We start from the raw sequence: 22,147 nt of genomic DNA on the forward strand, positions 1-22,147 counted from the left end.
ACATTTCATCTTTAGTGAGAGACTCCTACTCACTGCAGCAACATGCAGGTGCAGGACACTAGGGAGACACAAGCTTTTAGTAGACAGCTGTCAGGCTGGGGCTGGTGCAAAGGGAGGGCGGGGTCATCCTGCTGCCCCACCCAGACTCGGCCCCACCTCCCCTCCTGGGAGAGAAGCCAGACTCAGTCTGGGAGGATCCTCCTCCCAAGGCTCCGTGTAGACGATTTTTATTGGCAGGTGGTAAGAGTGCAAAATAGCAACCAATCCAGAGGAGTGGAAAAGGAGGTGAGGATAGGGCTCCTCCACCAGGTAAGAGTCCTCTAACCAAGCCAGGGGACTCGACTGTGAAAACTTTGGCCCAGCACGCTCCAAAGGACATGCTCCCAGGCAAGCAGGGTTTCTCACCACATAAGGGCAGGGAGGATACACTGGGAGGGGCCTGGGCTACATCCTCTGGCTGCTCACCTCTGGCCCACTGTACACCCCACCCCTCAAGAGGAAGGCTTCACAGCTTGGGGTATGGGTTTCAGGAGGTTGGGCCAAACCCTCCCTCCCCAAACCCAGGTATCTGCCTTATGCCTCAGTTTCCCTCCCCCCAGTGATTAGCCAGGTTGTACCACCCAGACTCTAGTGGTCCAGCCTGATCCAAAGTGAGTCACCCCCATCACATACCAGTCTGTGGGCTGGCTGGCCCTAGTCAAAAAGATCCTTTCTAGGCCATGGAAATAAACCCAGGGTGCTGAGCATTGAGCTACCACCTACACTTGCTTTAAGGCAATTGACCCTCAAGACAAGTAGCTCCTGCACCCCACAATCATGCTGGTCCCAAAGTGTGGTGAAGTAACCTCCTGCTAAGAACCCGGCATGGCCTGAAGCCCACGGAGGCCTCCTTTAGGGAAGTCTGGTGTGTCCAATTGAAGGCCCAACCCTGCAGCAGTGCTGGGCTGGTTGGCACAGCCTGCCTGTCTCTGGTCATTCCCTCCACATATTACTGGTGACCCCACCCCGGCCCATGAGGCCCAGTCCCTTCTGGCCAGGGTCATAGTCAGTTACAAGGCAGCCAGGTGGGATATGAGTGGGCTCGAGCCAGCAGAGGCTGCACAGGGGTCACGTAGTAATTGACAGTGGCTGGCACAATCCCATCAGGGCCTGGAGGGCGCCAGGCCAGAGCAGCAGCGGCAGCTGGGCCCTGCTCAGCCAGTGCCTTGAGTGCCAGCGTGGCAATGAGGTCCAGTGTCTGGCGGCGCTCATGGTTCATGAGGCACACGGTGCTCTCGTTGACCACCTGGTGCAGGGTCACCAAGCAGGCATAGCGGCGGGCTGCATCCGCCCCGCCAAAGTGAGCCTCCAGGTAGCGCTCCAGAGTGCGCTGCTGCTCTGCCAGGTCGGGAAAGTCGATGAAGAAGCGGGAGCACATGTACCGTTGTAGGGCACGCACATCAGTGCTGGGCCGTGGCCGGAAACCACGCACCAGGAGGTGACAGTACTTGAGGAGGCCGCCGCCACGGATCTCCTCAGGGCTGCGTGTGGCAATGACACGGTGCCGCAGGTGCTCCAGGGCCTCTGCAAAGTCCCCATACAGACTTTCACCTGTCACCGTGGGGTGGAAGGCCTCAGACATGGGTGTGGATGAGCACTGGCCAAAGAGCAGGAGGGAGTCTAGGACGATCTGGAAGGAATCAACACTGAACTCGAACTGTCGCCTCACAGAGTCCACGAACTTGAGCTCCACGTTCTTGCCACTCTTGTTGGACAGCGAGATGAGGCTCCAGCGGTCTGTGTCTGTGCACACTTTCACCAGCTTCTGCACGTATGCTTCCTTGAGTGTCAGTGGTGTGATCTTGGCCCGGCTCACGCCGGTCGGCAGGAAGTCCAACAGGCAGGCCAGCACCACTGCCTTGGTCAGCTGGAAGGAGGCCTCGCTGCGCAGGTCCACCCTGAACACCAGGTCCAGGTCCTTGTAGCCCAGGCCACTTTCAGGGTGTAGCACGTGGCTGGCAGCTGAGCCGTGCAGCCTCACACTGTGCACGTGGAGTCCTTGTTCCTCCAGGCTGCTGCGGACCACCTGCAGAGAGAGGCAAGGGCGGCAGAGAGCGGCGTCAGGAGCCTGGGCTCAACATCGGCACTCAGGACTTTCAGGTGATCACGACAGTAACATCGTCTACTTTGACCACGTACCAGCTGCCATGCCTTTGGAAAGTCATTTAGCTTTCTGACAGCCTCAATTTGCCTATCTGGAGAATGAACCATTTAAAGGAATGACTCGGAACAGCAATAACAGCAAACACAAGCATAGAATTTACTAAGCATGAGGCCCTGATCAGAGCACTTTGTACATTAAGATATAAATTTGCTTAATTTTCACAATAACCCCATGAGGTAGGTACTATTATTTCACTTTGCAGATGGAGAAGAACAGAGAGACTAGGTTTTGCCCAAAGTCATACAATTGGTGAGTGCAAAGCTAGAAATTAAATTTAGATAGAGACAGGTGTGGTGTTCCACTCCTGTAATCCCAGTACCAAGGAGACTAAGGCAGGAGGATTGCAAGTTTGAGACTGGTCTCAATAACTTAGTAAGACCCTGACTCAAAATGAAAGGACTGGGATGTAACTGTGGTAGAGCTCCCCTGGCTTCAGTCGCCAGTGCCACAAAAATAGGAGAGTCCATGTCTTAACTACTTACCTAAAACGGCAAATAAAACCCTTAGCATTGCGGGGCTGGGGTTGTAGCTTAGTGGTGGAACGCTTGCCTAGCACGTGTGAGACCCTGGGTTTGAGCTTCGGCACCACATAAAGATAAATAAATAAAATAAAGGTATTATGTCCATCTACAACTAAAAAATAAAACTTAGCATTGTTCTAGGCATTGTGTTAACTGCTCAAATATGCTGGAATATAGATAGCAGTTCACATGCATGCAGCCTCATGATACCCTATGTTTAGCATTACTATTTCAACTGACAGATGGGGGACTTGCAGACAGAGGTTAAGAAACATGTCCAAGGTCACAGAGGAGCTGAGATTAGAACCCAGACTAATTGGATTGCCAAGTGATGCATGTTCTTTTGACTCATTTCGTCCTTATAAGGACCCAGAGAGGCAAACACTATATTCATTTTGCAGATGAGGAAACTGAGGCCTATGTGGTGAAACACCGAAGGCTGAAGGAGAAGCCCTTCAGACATAGCATGACTGGAAGCCCAGATCCTTTTCACTGTGGACAAAGGGGAGGGGTCAAGCCTCTGGAAGCCTCCCAAGCCAACTGGGAAGAGATGGAGGGCCCTATCTGAGAGCCCTGGGTTGACAGCACAGACAGGACAAGCAAACCTCCATGTGTGCTTGAACCTCGTCCTTCAGCTGGGGCATCTCCCCAGTTCAAGGCAACAGGCGGGGAAAAGAAGCTGGGGGTCAGATGGTTGGTGTTCTCAGCAACCCAAAGTACTTCACACATCGTCCCGAAAGTGACCAGGCAGCATTCCTGTCCTGAGTGACTCTGCAACCCCGCCTTGCTGCCAAGTCAGCGCCCAGCTCTGGGCGGTTGTTCTGCCTCCCAGGGAATTACTGCAAAGAATGCACCTAAGTGCTGAGGAGGCAAGCCGCAGTGGGGCAATCTGAGGCGGGCGGCTCCCTCCAGGAAGGCTTCCGGGAGTTGTCATGGCAACGGGGGGTAAGTAACTGGCCATCAGGAGCATGCAGGGCCAGGGCTGGGGTGATTACATACCTAAGGAGGGCCAGGCATTAGACCTTACTAGCATCTGTGGGGAGCCAGGGATGCAGTCAGTGGTGGAATACATGTTTAGCATGTGCAGGGCCCTGCGTTCAACCCCCAGCATAGGGGAAACAAAACCAAACCAAATCACCATGGGGGACAGATATTTATGATCTGTGTTATAGACAGGAGCAAAGCCACCTGCTCACCAACACATGGAGGTGCCTTCAAGTCCAGGTATGGCTGGCTCCAAAGACTGTCCATTTTTTTTAGTGGGGAGGGTACCGGGGATTGAACTCAGGGGCACTCAACCACTGAGCCACATCCCCAGCTCTATTTTGTATTTTATTTAGAGACAGGGTCTCACTGAGTTGCTTAGCACCTCACTTTTGCTGAGGCTGGCTTTGAAGTTGTGATCCTCCTGCCTCAGCCTCCCAAGCTGCTGCAAAGACTGCCCTCTTTTTTAAAAAATAATTTGCTGCTAGAATGGAACCCAGGGCTTCTGCATGCTAAGTACTTGTTCTACTACTGAGCTGCACCCTCAACCCAGCCTGTCCTCCTCCTGAAGCCCCAGGATTCAGAAGGAGCAGACTAGAAACTAGTGTTCCAATCTTCCTTCCCTTCCCAAGTTGCAAAGTGAGAGCTACCTGAAATCACTGAAGCAAGAGCCAGAGTTGCGGAACAAGAAGGGGGTTTGGGGGATCCTTGTCCAGACAGGGCTAGGCCCTGCAGCCAGCCTATGGGATTTCTAACTCACACCTGGAAGTTGCACCCAGGCAAGCCAATGAGAGAAGAGGGCCAAAGACTTCAGTCAAAGGACTCTGCCAGACCTGCAGAGCAGACTAGCCCCCTCCCTGAGTCCCATTAGAGCTGACTGGGCCTTACTCAGTGCCAGCTCCTGTTCCCAGGCTGGTGCCCACCCAAGGGCATGGCATCTGGCCTGGTGAGTAGGTAGCAGTACCCTCATTAAATCCCCTGCGTCAGGGCCATGAGGCTAGCTGTGTCAGCCAGCCAGCAGCTGTTGTCTCTTTCCCAGGTGTGACCACAGCCAGTTTGGCAGGCAGTTCCTAGATACTGCCACACCCAAGGACTTCAGGGCAGCTTGGAGCCTCCTGAATCAAACTTTCCAGCCACAGAGGGGGCAGTGACTGTGCCCTCCTTTCTCCTATGTCAAGGCCCTCCCTCAGAACCATTCTGCTCCAGGGCTGCTGCTGAGACCTGCAGTAAGACTGACAGGCGCTGTCAGCCAGCAGGCTTACAAAATTGCAAACAGGGCCACCTAATGTAGGCCCTCTGGCTGCAGCTGGAGAGATTAGACTGTCTAGTTTGATTCTCTGTGCCCAGAGAAGGCAAAGGACTTGTCCAAGGTCACATAGCTAGTAAGTGGTTGAACTTAACTAGAACCAAGTCTGCCAGAGCTATAGGTGGGGGCCTGGGGAGCTCCTACAAGAGGGGTTCCCTTCAGCTCAGGTACAAGTGAGGATCACATCTCTACTGCTCAGATTGCTGCATAAGCAAAGCCTGTGAGGTGCAGAGGGAGAGCAATTCCAGTTCTTGAGCCACAAGACAACTCAGCACTAGTGATAAGTCTTGACCAGCACCTCCCTCCCTACCCCATGTCCCCACCCCTTGCTTACATCCCTGACAGCTCCTGAAACAGCCAGCTGCAGATTCTTGCCAGGAGATGGACTTTCTTCCCTGTGGAAGTGGCTGAACAGGCCAGGTGAAAGCACCTGTTCCCTTTGGAGTCTGGAACCAGAAAGGGTGTTGGCAAGTAGTCCAATTCATCCCCATTGAACAGACCGGGGCACTGAGCCCAGCAAAGGGAAATGACAAAAGTTCAGGCCCTGAACCCAGATGTCCAACCTCAGTCTCAGTTCAGCTCTGAAATCTCCACCCTGCATCCAACAGCTTCCTGTTCTGTAATACCTCTGACCCTGGTCTGGGGAGGGACACTGTATCACTACCATCAGCTCCTGCTGCCTGCAGTCTCCCTGACCTGGCCAGGGGCACCTGAAGGCAGGAAGACTGAGTCCTAGTCATATTTGTGCCCCTAGTGTCCCACACAGGGCTTGGGGACAGAGCAGACACCAATAAGGGCAGTTCGAATCACACTTGTACAGGGGAGCTGTCACAGTGGGATGTTACCCTTGAGGCTGGGGGTGGGGGCGCAGGCAGGGTTGACCCTGAATCCCGGAGAGAAAAGCCTTGGCTGGTTTCCTAGTCACCCAGATGACAGGGAGCCATGAGGAATGCCTCTGCTCCGATGGGGCTGTGGGTGAGTCAGCCCAGGAAAATCTGCCCGGCCCCCTCCTGCTCCATTCCTGGTTCCTAGGGGGGGTAGGCAAGGTAGTCCCCAGCAGGCGCCCTCCCCCTCCGTTGGGGCTAGGGTGCAAGAGGCGGGGATTGGCCTGCTTTTCCTAGCCGGTATGAAAAGCTGTCAGGACACATGGGAATCAGCCCTGGATTTTTTTTTTTTTTCTCCCCCTATCAGAGGACTCCTGATAGTCCTAGACCTTCAGCTTGAGAGTCAGAGGAGTAGGAGGAAAACCTTGAACCTGCAGCAACCTGCTCCTGGGAAGGTCCGGGATTCCCTGAGTTTGATTTTCACTCATTAGGTAACCTTAGATAGCTCACTGACTCTCTTGAGGTCTCAGTTTCCTCAGCTATAACTTGTGTACAATAATTACCATCCTCTTGTGGCTCAGAACATAACCATGCCTGGGCTGCAGAGGAAAGAGCAGTTTTGGAGTCATTGAGGGTGAGGAAAAGGGAAGAAGTCAGAAGGAGAGAGATGCCACAATTCTCTCCTCTGTTCTTCAGGAGAGAGATGGGGGTAGATTTGGGCTGCACATCCTTTCCAATCTTGGGAAGAAAAAGGAATACCTAAAATATCTAAAATAAACTAGACACTTCAAGTTGCCCTCAGGGGTGGAGTCTCAGGTCTGGCCTGGTACTTAATTAATCTCCTCCTAGCACAACCCCAGTGACAGCGAGGGATTCTCTGCTGGGATTTCTGGGCTTTTCTACTTAGCCAGGAGTTCTTTAGCCAAGGGCGTGGGAGTGCAAAGACAGAGCCCCCCAGAACCTTGAGAGAGTGAAGGGGGAGGAGGCCCCGAGATGCAGGGTGGAGGAGGAAAAGCTGTTTTGGACCCAAGCCTGCACATTACTGCGGGGAGAGTGCCTGACATCTCTAGTCCTTGAGGGTGGGGAGTCCCTCCATCCCCTCTCCTAGCTTAGGCCTGGGAGAGTGGTCCCTGGGGAATCAAGGCTCCCCAGGGGCTGGGGGACGGGAAATCCTAGCAGGGGGAGGTTTATTAGGGACGAGCATTAATGTGCTGTCCAAATGTTACAGCACCTGTTCCGGTTTCTGTTTCTCGAACTGTCCTAGCAAATCTAACAGACAGACCCCCGGTGCCCCGAGAGCCTAGAGATGGACTCCGCTTGACCCCGCCCAGCGCCCTCTCACCTGCACGATCTGCCGGGGCTGCACGCTCAGCGTGGGGAAGTTGCCGCGCCCGTGAATGGGAATCGGCTCGCTCAGGAGCGCGTCCAGCCGCTTCACCTGTGGCCAGCCCAGCCTGCTCAGGTGCCTGGGGTAGGTTGATGAGGCCTCCGGGTCGGGGCCGCCGCCTGCCGGGGCAGCCGTGGCCACTGCCGAGGCCGCGGCCGTCCCCACCTGCGCAGCCGCCCCCTCCAGGCGCTCAGCTCCGCTCTCCGACGGCATCATTCGCCCGGCCCCGGGCCCCGACGGCAGAAACCGGGGGGTGGTCAAGGGGAGGAGGGCAGGGAGAGCGCTGGGCTGGGGCCAAGACTGGGGCGGGGGTGCAGGGACGGGGCGGCAGCGACCGCGAGGCAAACCCAGGGCACACCTCGGAAGGCGACGACTAACCGACCCTAGAGCCTGCGGTCCGGGGCTCAGCGGACTCTTATAGGCCGCGGGCCGCATGCTCATTGGTCGGGGCAGCCGTCACACAGTGGGAGCCGCCCCGCCTTTAGACCTCCCCGCCATTGGCCAACGGAGCTTTGCAGGTGAGTCACTATTCCTTGGGGAGATTCGGATTGGTTGGAAGGCACGCCGCTGCCCCGCCCATCCTCGCCGGCTGAATTCCCTCCTTTGGTCCTCAAAGAACTTCTGTTAAACGTGATTGGACCCGGCGGGCCTGCATTTAAAGGGACCGCGCCCTCCAGGGACAGAAGGCTGAAAAAGTGATCAGTACTTTGCAGCAGAATCAAGACCACTGAGGTAGGCTGGTTTGTTTGTTTTCCTCCTGCGCTGGAAGAAATTGAGAAATCACCTGGCCTGGTCCTGATCATCCGCTATTCAGAAGCCCAAAGAGATCGCGCCGCTTGCTCAACTTCACACAGCTCTCCTACTCGCCAACTTTTCCCAGAGTAAAGGTGCATCCCTGTGTATAACGAGCCGAATGCTCACCCTCTTGAATGGTCCTTGCAAACCACAGCATGAACAGCGTTCATGAACCAGTTTAGGTAAGGTAAATCGAGGGTGGGGGCGGGGCGGGTTGGAGGAGTGATTCCTCCAAAGTCCCACAGCAAGTGAGTGTGGCCCTGGTCCAAGGGTATAGAATCTATAGAGGATCCTCTTTCCACAGCATCTGTGCAGACCCAGGACCTTTCTGGGGCAAGAGGATGGATACTGTTACATGTTTTTCTCTCCATTTTATAAGACTTACTGTTATAGTTACTTTTGAATTACTTTTTCCCTCTGATTTTAAATAATAGGTACTGTGGCAAAAATTCAGAAATTGAGTCTACCTGATTCATCACTGCAATATTTTTTCTTAAATATTATTGTCCTAATAATATATCAAATTAAATATCTTTCTCCAAACATTCTCCCATTCTGTAAGGGAGGCTGGGAAAGAGTAATATGACCAATTTACAGAAGGAGAAACCAAGACCTAGAAGCAGTAAACTACATCCAAAGGTTACCAGCCTGACTTGATGCACCAGGGACTAGAACTCAGGAGCCTGACTCAGACCAGAGCAGCCTTGTCACCTCCATGGAAGTCAGTTCAAGTAAGATGCTACCCCTGTCTCTCTCCAACTTGGAAGCCTGAAGGCATCCTGGCCCTCAGAGAGGTGACTCCACTGCTTGGCCATGTGACCTTGGGCAAGTCCTTTTCACTCTCCTCAATACAGCTGCTTGCTTGTATTCTGTTTTACTTTTTTTTTTTTTTTTTTTCCTTTTAGTACTGGGGATTGAAACCAGGGGCATTCTACCACTGAGCTAAATCTCCAGCTGCACCCCACCCCATCCCCTGAGCCTTTTAAAATTCCAAGACAAGGTCTTACTAAATTGCCCAGGCTAGCCTCAAACTTTTGATACTTCTGCCTTGGCTTCCCTAGTAGCTGGTTTATAGGTCTGTGCCACCATGCCCAGCCTGTTTTACTTTCTTCTGAAAGATAAACAACAGATAAGAAATCTCCTTAGGTTGAGTCCAGAGACTCCAAACCCTAAACCTGCCAAGTCTGTCTGAGGCTATTGACAAAAAAGCTTGAGATTCAACCACAGCACTAGAAGGGAAAAAGGAAACCTAATATTTACCAAATACCTACTACATCCAGATCATTGTACATAATGACTTCTAATTCTTTAAAGTATACCTCAGGATGTGGTATCATTATTCCCAATTTACAGATGCCGTAACTGAGGCTTAGAGAAGTCAAGTGATAAGCCCAAGGTCAAACAATCACTAATTGGCAGTATGGGACTCAAATTCAGGTCTCCTGATTCCAGAGCCCTATTTTCCAACTGCTCCTCTTAGAAGAGCTGGCACAGATCACAGTCATGCGTGGCACTGCCCTGGCACCGCCCACAAGATCCATCCATCCATTTATTCATTCCTTAGTCAACATATATATACTGGGTACCTACTGGGTACCAGGGTGCTGAGCTAGGCTACGAGATAGGATAGGCAAAACCCTTGTCCTTCTAGATCTTTCTTTTTTCATTTCTTCCCCTCCTCCCTGCAACTTTTGCCATGCTGGGGTGGAACCCAGGGCCTTGAACATACTAGGTAGGCAAATGGTCTGCCACCGAACTCTTTCCCCAGACCCTTTCTAGAAAGACATTAGTGAAATAAAAAAATAAGACATTTCAGAGAGTGCTAAAAAGAAAATAGAACAGGATCACTGGAGAGAGAACAAGATGATGTGTGAGGGAGGGAGAGAGAGAGAGCTAGGGATATCAATGTACTTTGCTGGATGCTGTGATCATGGAAGACCTCTGTATAAGGTGAGGTTTCCATTGGGTTTGTCAGATCCACTTCTGCCCCGTCTCCCTGTGCCTGTCTCTAGACAGCCAGGGCCCCAGAAAATTCACAAGGCTTCCCATTCCTAGACCCTGGAGGCCCCAGCTGGGAGGGCCTTTCACAATCAGGAAACCCTAACTAGTTCAGGGGACAGGGCTTCCTGGGGGCCAGCTAAAGCTGTGTCCACCCCATGCACCTGAATCAAGTTTTCTAAGGAAACTCTGAGGTCTCTTTTCCTCTCTCCTCCCTCCTGTCTGAGCTAGGAAGAGCAATTAGCAGATGTGTATGAGGTGAATCACCCTTCTGTTGACTCGTCCATTCCCAAAGCTGATGGTTTCCATTCTTGTCCAGTGGGGTGGGGTCACTTGGGGATATAGGAGGTTGATAGAGAGTATGGGCGTATATCCAGTAGAATCATTCATTTTCACCAAGACCAGCTTTTAATTGTCCCCTTGAACAGAGAGGAACATTGACTGAGGAATATCCTAATGAATTCAATTGGCATCCCAACGTTATAGAGGAGTTTTTGCCCCACCCCCATCCCAAATTCCCATCTTAATTATGATGCTAACCGATATTGAAAAGGAGCTTACTTTCTATGATAATCGAGTCTTAATGATATAGCTAAGTGATTTCCCTGTCTGGACATCATTTTCCTGTTCTGTAAAATCAGCGTGAAATAGGAATGAATCTTCCATTCATTCCTTCTATGATTTGAGGTGGTAGGTCCTGGAAAGGGTCTTCGTCCCTACAGTGGCTCCTCCTCAGCTTTGAGATCCCAGACACAAGAGCATTCTGGGAATTGCTGTGCAGCTACACGACAGGCCCTTAGCACTGAGCAGATTCTGTGCTTGGAAGTCAACCAGGTGCTTTCCACAGTCTCACTGGATTTTCAGAACATTGGGTGATGTCTAGCACTTGCCTATAATTCCAGCTACTCCAGAGGCTGAGACAGAAAGATCACAGGTTCGAGGCCAGCCTGGGCAACTTGGTCTCAAAATAAAAAAGTAAAGAAAGAAAAAGAAAAGAAAAGAAAGGAAATAAAGAAAGGGGGGGGGGATGTTGCTCAGTGGTAGAGTAGCCTTGAGTTCATACCCCGTAAGAAAAAACATTTTTCAGAACATAATTCTATGAGAGAAGCAATCTCTCACTTTATAGGAGAGGAAACGCTGAAGCTCAGAGAAACTAAATAATTTGTGAAGGGCCTCAGAGTTGGAAAGAGAGTCTTCAGACCCAGGTTTGTCTGAATCCCAGCCCAGGCCCTACCCAGAACCTTGCCAATGAGGATGGTGGAGTTCATTAACACACAGATGATCCTCCCCCATGGAGATCGCCCATTGCCTCCTATGGTTCTTATCCTCCACCTTACCTCATGTCCTCATGGCCAAAGTAATGGACCTTGTCATTACTGATAATTGTACCCCACCCTGCATAATTTCAATATCAACATCACCTCCTGTCTTTTCTGCTCACTTCTTGTAGAATCCAACTCCAACAGCTCCTTGACCCACCAGGACATTTATTTTTATTTTTATTTTTAATATTTTTAGTCCTAGATGGACACAATACCTTTATTTTATTCATTTATTTTTATGTGGTGCTGAGGACCAAACCCAGGTCCTCACACATGCGAGGCAAGTGCTCTACCACAGAGCTCCACTCCCAGCCCCCACCAGGACCTTTAATCTACTGATCCTCCCACTTTGGTCTCTATTCCTTATCTCTCTCATGTCCTGACTTTCCTCCTTAACTAACTTGGAGTCCATGGACCATTGCTGTAATTACCTCCTTGCATATACCCAGAACCCCTTGCTCCCCTCTCATTAAATTGCATCCACCTGGCAAAACCACACCCTGGCTAATCCCACACAGCTGACTGAAACTGGAGGCCTCCTGACTGACCTCACTTTACTCTCAGGCCCACCACTGCAGGGCACCCCTGGAGCTGTCTGGGAAGCCTACCAGATGACTCCGTCTTCACTCTCCCACAGTCCTCAAGGACAGGTTCATACCCTCTCTCTCTTTGGTCCCTGGAAGTTCCTCTGGCATCCTCCTCTCCATTGATGACCTTGCTTTCTACTCTACTGAGAGAGCAGAAGCAACCCAAAGAGCATTTCCCTGGCCTTTCAACACCTTTCTACCCATCTACCTGGTTCCTCTGTGCCTCCTGTTCAGCCTCCCTCCTGCCACATGGGGTGAGCCTGCTCCCTCCTCCCTGAGACCACTGCAGGTCCATCTTGCTCACCTGCTCAACGACTTCGACTCCAGTCACTTTTCCTCACTTGCTGACTGGACCATTTCAATCAGCATTAAGACAGAACTTCTTGCATCTCAAAACAAAAACAAAAACACACAAGAAGAAAGCAAAAAATATTTCTCAACACCCCACCCACCCTCTGACAGCAACATTCTGAAAATGTCTACACATGCTGCCTTTGGGGGTTCCCTGTTCTCCCTCTCTCTCTCTTTTTTTTTTTTCGTCCTGGGGATTGAACTGGGGCACTCGACCACTGAGTCACATCCCCAACCCTATGTTGTATTTTATTTAGAGACAGGGTCTCAATGAGTTGCTTAGCATCTCACTTTTCCTGAGGCTGGCTTTGAACTTGCAATCCTCCTGCCTCAGCCTCCCGAGCCACTGGGATTACAGGCGTGCACCACCCAGCCTGGCTTCTGTTCTCTCTTGAACGCCCTTCAACACTCTGCTGCTTTTGTCAAGGTCATCAGTGACCTTCACATTGCTAAGCCTAATCATCAAATTTCTGTTGGTTGTAACTTCATTGAGCTAAAATTCACATGACATACAATCCACCATACAGGCCTAGTGTGGTGGCGCATACCTATAATTTCAGCGAACCTGGAGGCTGAGGGAGGATTTCGAGTTCAAAGCCACCATCAGCAACTTAGTGAGGTTCTAAAGCAACTCAATGAGACCCTGTATCTAAATAAAAGAGGGCTGGGATGTGGCTCAGTGTTTAAGCACCACTGGGTTCAATCCCTGGTATCAAAAGAAGAAGGTGGAGGAGGAGGAGGAGACAATCACAGTAAGTGTGTAATCCAGTGTTTTTTAGTATACTCATGGAGTTGTGCAGCCAGCACCATGATCAGTTTTAGAACGTTTTCATCACACTGAAAAGTGCTGCACACCCTTTAGCAGTCTCTCCTCATTTCCCCAGTGTCCTCAGCTCCCAACCCCACGCCACCACTAATCTATCTTCTGTCCCTGTCGATTTGCCTATTCTGGACATTTCATATACATGGAGTCAAATAATATGTAGTCTTTCATGACTAGTTTCTTTTATATTAGTTTTAATGTTTTCAAGGTTCATTTGTGTTGTGGGCTGTATCAGCACTTGTTTCTTTCTTTCTTTCTTTTTTTTTTTTTAATTCTCCCTAGTGGTAGGGATTGGACCCAGGGCTAAGAGCTATACCCAAAGTCCCATTTTTTGTTTATTGCCACCTATATTCTGTGAATATATGAGACACCACATTTTATTTATTCATTCATTAGCTGGTGGATATTTGAATTGTTTCCACTTCTTGGTTACTTTTTAAGAATGTGCCACTAACATTCAAATATAAGTTTTGTGTTTATATGTGTTTTCATTTCTTTTGGCTATATGCTCAGGGCTAGAATTGCTGGTCCTAAGATCATTTTTTGTTTTGCGATTTGAGGAATTGCCAGAGTGTTTTCCAAAGCAGCTCTACTGTTTATATTCTCATCAGGAATATGAAGCATTCATATTCCTCTCGTTCTCACCAGCACTTGTTATCTGTCTTTCTTTTTTTATGGTGTTGGGGATAAATCCAAGGCCTCAGACCTACAAGACACACATTTTATTAATGAGCTATACCTCCAGACTGCTCCCACTTTTTTTTTTTTTTTTTTTTTTTTTTGAGATGGAGTCTTTCTATGTTGCCTAGGCCAATCTTGAACTCAAGATCCTCTCGCCTCAACCTCCCAAGTAGCTGGGATTACAGCTGCATTACCATGCTAAGTTTCTGTCCATTTTTATTGGAGCCATGCTAGTGGTAAGAAATGGTATCTTATTTTTATTCTCCATTTATTTTTTCCCCTTCCTTCCTTTTCTTTCTTTCTTTCCTTTCCCTTTTCCTTTCTGCTCCCTTCCTTCCTTCCTTCCTTTCTTTTTTGCAGTGCTAGGGATTGAACGCAGGGCCTCATGCATGTTGGGGAAATCCTGTACCATTGAGCTGCGCCCCTAGCTCATTACTCAGGTGGCAGGAGGGATCATTCCCTCTTGAAATACTTTCTTCACTTGGTTTCTAAGACATCTCATGGGCTGGGGATACAGCTCAGTTAGTAGAGTGCTTGCCTCATAAGCACAAAGCCCTGGGTTCAAATCCCTAGCAACAAAAAAAAAAAGAAAAGAAAAAAAAAAAAAACATCTCCTGGTCCTGGTCGCCTCCTTTGTGGCTCCTCCTTATCGGTCAACCTCTCAACAGTGAAACACCCCAGCCCACACTCCCTTGTCTGTTCAGCCACTTCCTTGGCAACCCTGTCTGGTCTCGGTGGGCTCTCAATGCCATCTTGGCACCAGCCAGACCCAAATTTACATATTTCAGTCCAGAACTCTCTCCTGGACTACAAGCTCATTTATTTAATTTTATTCTACATCTCTCCTTGTCTGCTTATCATCTTCTCAAATTTTGCATATTCAGAGCTGAATTCTTGAACTGAATTCCTCCTCCCCTAGCAAGTAAAAGGCAACTTCCAGCTTAGGGGCTGAAAACTAGAAGCTGCTCTTCAATCCTTTTTCTCTTTCTTTTTTTTTCTGTGCTGGGGGTGGAACCCAGGGCAGGCTCTACCACCTGAGTCCTACTCCTCTTTCTCTTGCACCCTGCATTCTAGTTGGTCAGCAAGTCCTGATGACTTTTCCTTCAGAACAGACAGCATCGGACCACATCTCACCCACATCCACCCCCGCCCCCCGCCCCCAGGTTCCCAGTCTACTGCCATCTCCGGGGTTCAGGCTGCTGCCTCTCCAGAAGGGCAGGGATTTTATCTATTTTGTTTTCTGTGTAATCCAGCACCTGGGAAGATGTTGATGTTCAATAATTATGGAAAGAGCTTGAGGAAGAGAGATAAGAGCCCTCTTAAATAACCAGATCTTAGTGGGGCATGGTAGAGCATGCTTGTAATCCCAGGGACTCAGAGGCAGATGCAGGAGGATCGGATGTTCAAAGCCAATCTCAGCAATTTAGTGAGGCACTAAGCAATTTAATGAGACCCTGTCTCTAAATAAAATATTAAAAAGGGTTGGTGATGTGGATCAGTGGTTGAAGGTCCCTGGGTTCAATTCCTGGTACCAAAAAACAAAAAACAAAAAAAAAAAAACTTAACAAACAAAAAACCCAGATCTTGAAGGGGATGGTGGAGTGTGGCCTTAGCCAGGACCTGCGTGGTAGACCAAGGTCATTGAAAGTTCCTTCCTATTTTCCCAGCCAAGGAATCCTGGTGTAGTGGAATCCCAATTCTCATCCCATCATGGCCTCTGAGGTCACTGTGACCTGGGTACAAATTACTACCCCTTCTCTGAGGCTCAGTTTCCTCATCCGCTCATTGGGGCATTCTGACCTCCCTCCCTGGCTGGTATGAGACCCAGGGTGTGAGCAGTGTTCAGCATGTAGCCAACTCGCAAGGATTTTCCTCCCCAGAAACAATGCTAATTTGGAGCAAATTTTGAACTGGAGTGCAGGTTTTTATTGTCATTGGTGGTGGTGGTAGGTAGGTAGAGAAGGAAGAGGGAAGAGAAATGGACAAAGAGTGGGAAACAGGCCCTGAGAGAAGGCTGCGATCCGAAGGACAGGGAGGGGCCCGAGCTGCCCACTGGATGTGAACTGGGCAGGATTTCCGCCTCCCTTGGATTCAGATCTCCCTTTCCTCTGGGCAGTGCAGCTCATAAGGCCCCTCCACCATGGGCTCTATTCAGCCCATCCTAAGTGATGGGGAGGCACATTCAGATGACAGGTGAGTAAGTCCATTTCATGGGTGAGGAAACTGAGGCTCAGGAAAGCACAGTTTGCGTTTGGCTCATCTTGCTTGCTCCTCCTGACGTTCAAGGGTTGCCTTGCTCTCGTTTCTACCTTCTCAGGGCACAAACAGGAGTGGGTCTCCAGTCCTTAGCCCATTCCACGCCCCATTTTGTAACAAATACATTGTGACGCCTCTTTCCTCTTTCATTGTGATAGCTTTCAATTCTTAACTAAGACTCCTAATTTTGGGGGATGGGGAAGTCAATACACTAACCAAAATGTAAAGAAAAGGAAAGTAACCTGTACTGTCTCTCTTTTTAACCTCCGGCAGACTGCTGCAGCTCAGCGCTTGTCAGATTCATGCCTATGAGTCACCTGGGCATCTAGTTAAAATGCAGATTCTGAGCCAGCAAGGCTGGGGAAGGAGCTGAGAGTCTGCGTTTCCAACCAGCTCCCTGGTGTCACCCAGCTGCTGCTCCACTGGCTGGAGGGAAAGCGCCCCGTCTGCGGAGGGGGCGGCCTCGGAGGCCAGGGTGCCCAGTTCCCGGCGGGATCAACCGCCCAGAGCCTCCCCGTCCCGGGCCGAAGTGAAGAGGAACCCCGACCCGGGCCCGCCCTGCCGCCCTGCCGCCCAGCCTCATTCCTGGCATGAGCGAGCGCCGCTGCCGAGACAGCAGTTCCCACGGGAGGAGCCCGCCGGGGGAACCGGCCTCGGGGCAGGGAGGGGAGGGAGGGGACGGAGGGGAGGGAGGGAAGCCCGGCCCCGCCCCGCCCCGAGAATTGAAGCCCGAGGGGGCGGGGCCTCCGCTGCCCCTGTCCTGTCAGCCCCACCCTCTTCCCTGTCCCTGCTTGGGTCTGGAAAGCCCTGGTGCGTGGACTCTCTTGCCTCTCCCTCCTTTCCTCCCTCATTCCCTCTGCCAGAGTCTGGGCTGGGCACCGGCGGTGGGCAGCCCAAGGGGACCCAGCCGTTCCTGCCACGAGGCCAGAGGCTCTTGGAGGGAGGGCTACTGCTGGTTCTGGCAGGAGCCAGGGTTCTAGGGACGATCCGGGGTAGTCTCCCACCATTGAAAGCCAGGCCAGACTGACCCTCTGAACAAGGTATCGGAGTTTGGAGGATGTCCCAGGACTGGAACCTCTTGTGCCTTGCACGTTTCAAGAGAAGCGTCCGGGTGTCCTGGGCCTGCATTATTCAGGAAGTACAACCCTGCCAAGGCTTGCAAGCGGGGCTCTAAATTTCCATCAGGATCTTTAACTCTGGATACCAGAGCTGGAAAGCTAAAGCTCTCATTATACTGTGAGGAAACTGAGGTCCAGAGAGGGGAAGGGTCTTGTGGCTCACAAGGCAGATGCGGTTCTGGTCCTGCTCCTTAGGTTCTTAGATGAAGTCTCTGGGACTATCATAGCTCCCTCTGCTGCCTGGGACCTGGGGTCAGTGTTTGACCAGAGCCTATTCCACGTCCCCACCATGTGATGGGTTAGGGGGGATTGAACCCAGGGATCCTTTGCCACTGAGCTACATCCCCAGCCCTTTTTTAATTTTTGGAGACGGGGTCTCACTAAGTTGCTTACAGCCTTTCTAAATTGCTAAGGCTGGCCTGGAACTTGTGATCCTCCTGCCTCAGCCTCCCTAGTTGCTGGAATTACAGGTGCCATGTGCCACCCTGCCTGGCTATTGGGGCAAGTGTTTTGGTACAATGGGGCGAGAGGGGTTTAGGGCAAGAGTGAATCGAATCAAAGAGGGAGCCTAGTAGGAAAAGGAAGGAGATTTAATGCCTTAGAAAATATACTTTACCTTTAGGTTTCATTTCCTAACACAAAGATGTGCCACTAAGGCAAGAGAGAGAGAGGGTGGGGGTTTAATTTGGTTTTATTTTTCACCGTTTCTCTTCCTAGGCAGAAGTCTCAAGCTCTGACTACAGAGTGGAGCGACTCCACCGGTCATGCTGGGGGCCTGTTAGAATGACTTCGTCCCTATTCTAAGATTGACTTTGGCCTGTGTCAGTCACCAATGGAGGTAGAAGTGTATTCGGCCCCATCAAGGCCCAACCCAAAGAGATGAAGCTCTGTCTGGACCTGGTGGGGAGCTTTGTCATCAGACTCAGGTTCAGTTTCTGGCCAAGGTCAGGGCTCATCCTAGGATCAGGAACAGGGAGAAGCAGACTTGGTCCCTGCCAGGATAGACCCAGCCCAGGATTCCCACTCCAGGAGCCGGTGGGGGCCCACAGCCTTAGGCTCCAGGGCTGGAGCAGAGGCCCGGGTTGAAGTGATATCCCAGGGCCTGTGGCTCAACGGTTGCCACTCAGGTCCCTCATGTGGCTCACCCCCTTTCACTTGTCCTCTCAAGTGGCACGTGGTGCCACAGCCAGCTCTGCCGAGGGGCAGCCGAGCTCAGGTTGGAGGTCAGGTTCTCGCATAGTCCTCCGGGCTCTGTGTAGAGGCGTGCATGCCAGGAAGCAGGCTTGCCCCACAAAAGCAACCGTGAGCCCCGGAACCCCCACCATGGCCAACTTCCAATGCTATGTCCCGATGTGCCCTGGCTCTGCCCGAGCACAGTCCCCTTGCCTTCCACAGGGCCCAGTAGGGACTGGGGTCCAGTTGGCCCACGAGGTTAGGGTTCCCCCAAGGGTTCTTTGCCCTGTCCTTGTGCCTGTTGGTGTGAAGGTGACTATGATTGTGGCTTTGGTGACATTGTGATTGTGATGGCTGAGTCTTCTGTCACTGGTCTCCTCTCAGTGATGGGGGTGGGGACAGTCAAGGAAGTGTTTCTGTCCCTCAGAAACAAACAAACGAGAGCATGAAGACCCTGGGCAGCTGAAATAGCCTAAGTGCCTCACCTACTGCCACTCTGCCCTCCTGCTCTGTGCAGCGAGGACCTGGTCTCGTGCCACATTCAGGGCCTAGCTGGGGACAAGGCCTCGCCTTGCTGTCCTGAGTCCAGGTGCTTCCCTGCACCATGCCCATCTCTCCCCCCAAGTCATTCCTGAGGACAAGTCCTTGATCTTATCAAGGGACAGTCCTTAGTGGCTTCCTGGTGGTGGGAATAAAATGCCAGTTCTTTTTTTTTTTTTCCCAGTTGTAGATGGACACCATAACTTTTTCTTTTCTTTTTCTTTTCTTTTGCGGTGCTGGGGATTGAACCCAGGGCCTTGTGCACGCGAGGCAGGCACTCTACCAACTGAGCTACATCCCCAGCCCCCTACCTGTATTTATTTATTTATTTTTATGTGGTGCTGAAGCTCAAACCCAGGGCCTCATACATGTGAGGCAAGCCCTCTCCCACTGAGCCCCGGTCCAGCCCTAAAAGGCCAGTTCTTTCAGTTCTTTTCCCGGCTGACTTTCCCCTCATCTCCTCCTCCTGCCCCTGGCTCCCCTGACAGGAAGGACACACCTGTCCCCAGCTCTCCAGCTATCTGGTCGCTCCTTCTCCCAGCCTCAGCTCAACAAGGCCTTCCCTGACCCCCCTTCTAGTAGGGGCTCCCACAGTCACTCTCTGCCACATTACCCCTGTTTCTGCCCACCCACGCCAGTCCTATCCACCATCGCCTTGTTTATATGTGTTACTAGTTTTGGGTCCAGGATCTTGAACTCCTGAGCTCAAGCAATCCTCTCTTCTCAGCCTCCCAAGTGCTGGGACTACAGGTGCTTGCCACCGTGCCTGGCCACTTCCCTGTATCACTTGCATCCCTGTCTTCCCCACCAGATTGCAAACTCATTCTCTGCTGTGCCTGGTGCCCAACAAATGGCAGTAGAATAAATGAAAAAATGTCTATGCTATTTCCTCTTTGCCCTGCCCGGGCCATTGATAGCATCTTGTTAGAATATCAGGCCTGCGGTGCATGGTGGCGCATGCCTGTAATCTCAGTGACTCAGGAGGCTGAGGCAGGAGGATCGCAAGTTCAAGGCCAGCCTCAGCAACTTAGTGAAGCCCTGTCTCAAAATAAAAAACAAAAAGGGCTGGATATGTGGCTCAATGTTTAAGGCCCTCTGGGTTCAATCTCCAGGAACCCGCCCACTCAAAAACAAAGAATGTCAAGCCTGCTTTCTGTTCTCCACTGGGGTAGAGGGGGAGGGGACCGAGCATCTTCATTCTGGGGACCAGGAAGCTGGGTTTAAGAAGTTGCCGGCTCTGCTGTCACCACTGCAGCTGCTGCTGGGCAATCAGGAAGCTGGAGATCTAAATGCTGATGACCTGACACCAGGTGACTGCTGCAGAAAACCCGCATGTCATTGTGACCTTGCTAGCTGGCAAAATGGCCAAAAGGGGGCAAGAAATAATACAAGATGAAATAGCAAAGTCACAGCAACAAGCAGCACCTCCACAGCGCTGGCCGTCTTGTCCCTCTTTCTGAAGAGCAGGATGGAGGGCGCCTCTCTCCAGCATCCGCGTCCCACTCCAGTGAGTCTAATTGGATTCCAGAGGCGCGCACTGCAGAGCTGATGTCCTTGTTCCCTGGCCAACCACCCCAGCAGGTTGAGCACACCAAGCCACAGTCCCTGCCCGGTGACATCACTACCACTGTCTCCTCTCCATCGAGACTACCATCTGCCACCATTACAAGCCATCCCCGGAACCACCACCGAGTCATTCCCAGCCTTGCCGCCTCCTCTCCCAGCATCAGGATCTGACAGAGCTGTCTCCTTTTCCATCGCTGACAGCGTCATCATTAGAGTCACTGCCACCACCGTCATGATCACCCCCATTAGGTTCCTCCCCAGAGGCAGGAAGTGTCCAGATGGCAGTGAGGTCACTCCTCGCCTCGGTGTTCCCAGGGTAATTGCTTAATGTCGTGGCCATGGCCGGAGCTTGCAAGGGACTCTGCACTGCTAGGAAGTCTTCCCAGGCTCGGAAGCCGAGGAGGGCTCTGGCTGCGAGTGCGGCTGCGAGGGTCCCGGAGAGCCTCTGGGACGCCATTTGTCCATCCCTCTGCCTCACCGATGCTGCGCCTTTGTGGTGGAGGAAAGCTGGTGGGATAGTCGGGATCAGCAGGCGACATGACCTTGCTGGGCCCCAGTTTCTTCATCTGTAAAAAGGGAAAGGGAGGAGTTACCTGACAGCATGGGGACCTGGGGGGAAGTCAAGGACCTGCCACAGGTCAGCAAACACATGGAAAAACGCTCAACCCCTCTAGCAACTAGAGAAATGCAGATTAAAACCACACTGAGATTCCACCGCATTCCAGTCAGAATGGCCATGATCAAGAACACAAGCAACAATGTGTGGGCGAAGACGCGGGAAAAGGCGCACTCACACGTTGCTGGTGGGACTGCAAATTGGTGCAGCCACTCTGGAAAGCAGTATGGAGATTCCTCAGAGAACTTGGAATGGAACCACCATTTGACCCCGTTATCCCACTCCTCGGTTTATACCTGAAGGACTTAAAATCAGCATATTACAGTGACGCAGCCACATCAATGTTTACAGCAGCTTCATTCACAATATCTAAGCTATGGAACCAACCTAGGTGCTCTTCAACAGATGAATGGATAAAGAAAATGTGGTACATATATACAAAATGGAATAGTACTCAGTCTTAAAGAAGGATGAAATTATGGCATTTGCAGGTAAATGGATGGAACTAGAGACTATCATGCTAAGTGAAATAAGCCAATGCCCTAAAACCAAAGGCTGAATGTTTTTTTCTGATATACTGACTCACAATAGGTGGGGGGCAGGGAGGAATGGAGGTTCACTGGATTGGATGGGGGTGGGGGGAATCGGGGGAAGTGAAGGGTGATGGGAATGGCAAAGACAGTAGAATAAACTGGACATAACTTTCCTATGTGCATATGTAAATACACAACCAGTGAAATTCCACATTGCGTACAACCAAGAATGGGAAGTTATTCTCCATGTATGTATGACATAACAAATACACTCTACTGTCATGTATAATTAAAAAGAACAACAACAAAAAGAACCTGCCACAGTATCCAGTATCCAGGAAGCTCTCAAATAGAAGCCACTATTATCTTTTCCTTTTTTTGTCAAACAATTATATAGGGCACACATCATACCAGGCACTGTTCTGAGCACTCTACAAATTTCATTCATTTAGACCTCATAAGAGCTCTATGAGACAGGTAATACTATTGCTCCCATTTTATAGATGTGGAAACTGAGGCTCAGAGAGGTTAAGTAGTTTACACAAGGTCACACAGCTAGCTAA

At 51.0% G+C, this 22,147-nt stretch overlaps 1 protein-coding gene, 1 long non-coding RNA gene and 1 pseudogene across 3 annotated transcripts in view; 2 read left to right on the forward strand and 1 right to left on the reverse strand.

Moving 5' to 3' along the window:
* Positions 1-22,147, forward strand: part of LOC306646602 (14-3-3 protein sigma-like) — a 229,410-nt pseudogene that overhangs the window by 103,832 nt on the left and 103,431 nt on the right. The window lies entirely within an intron of this gene.
* On the reverse strand, positions 212-7,798 carry TENT5B (terminal nucleotidyltransferase 5B). The gene is made up of 2 exons (XM_079138943.1): positions 7,181-7,798; positions 212-2,065 (listed from the first exon to the last, which is right to left on the reverse strand). Exons 1-2 carry the CDS (start codon positions 7,664-7,666, stop codon positions 1,046-1,048), a joined length of 1,506 nt encoding a protein of 501 aa, XP_078995069.1. The 5' UTR covers positions 7,667-7,798; the 3' UTR covers positions 212-1,045.
* Positions 7,640-11,617, forward strand: LOC306660589. The gene is made up of 5 exons (XR_013763688.1): positions 7,640-7,743; positions 7,842-7,957; positions 8,040-8,202; positions 8,587-8,751; positions 11,469-11,617. It is a non-coding gene; the product is annotated as an uncharacterized lncRNA (long non-coding RNA).

This window comes from Sciurus vulgaris (assembly GCF_902686455.1).
Source record: "Sciurus vulgaris genome assembly, chromosome: 1".
Lineage (NCBI taxonomy): Eukaryota > Metazoa > Chordata > Mammalia > Rodentia > Sciuridae > Sciurus > Sciurus vulgaris.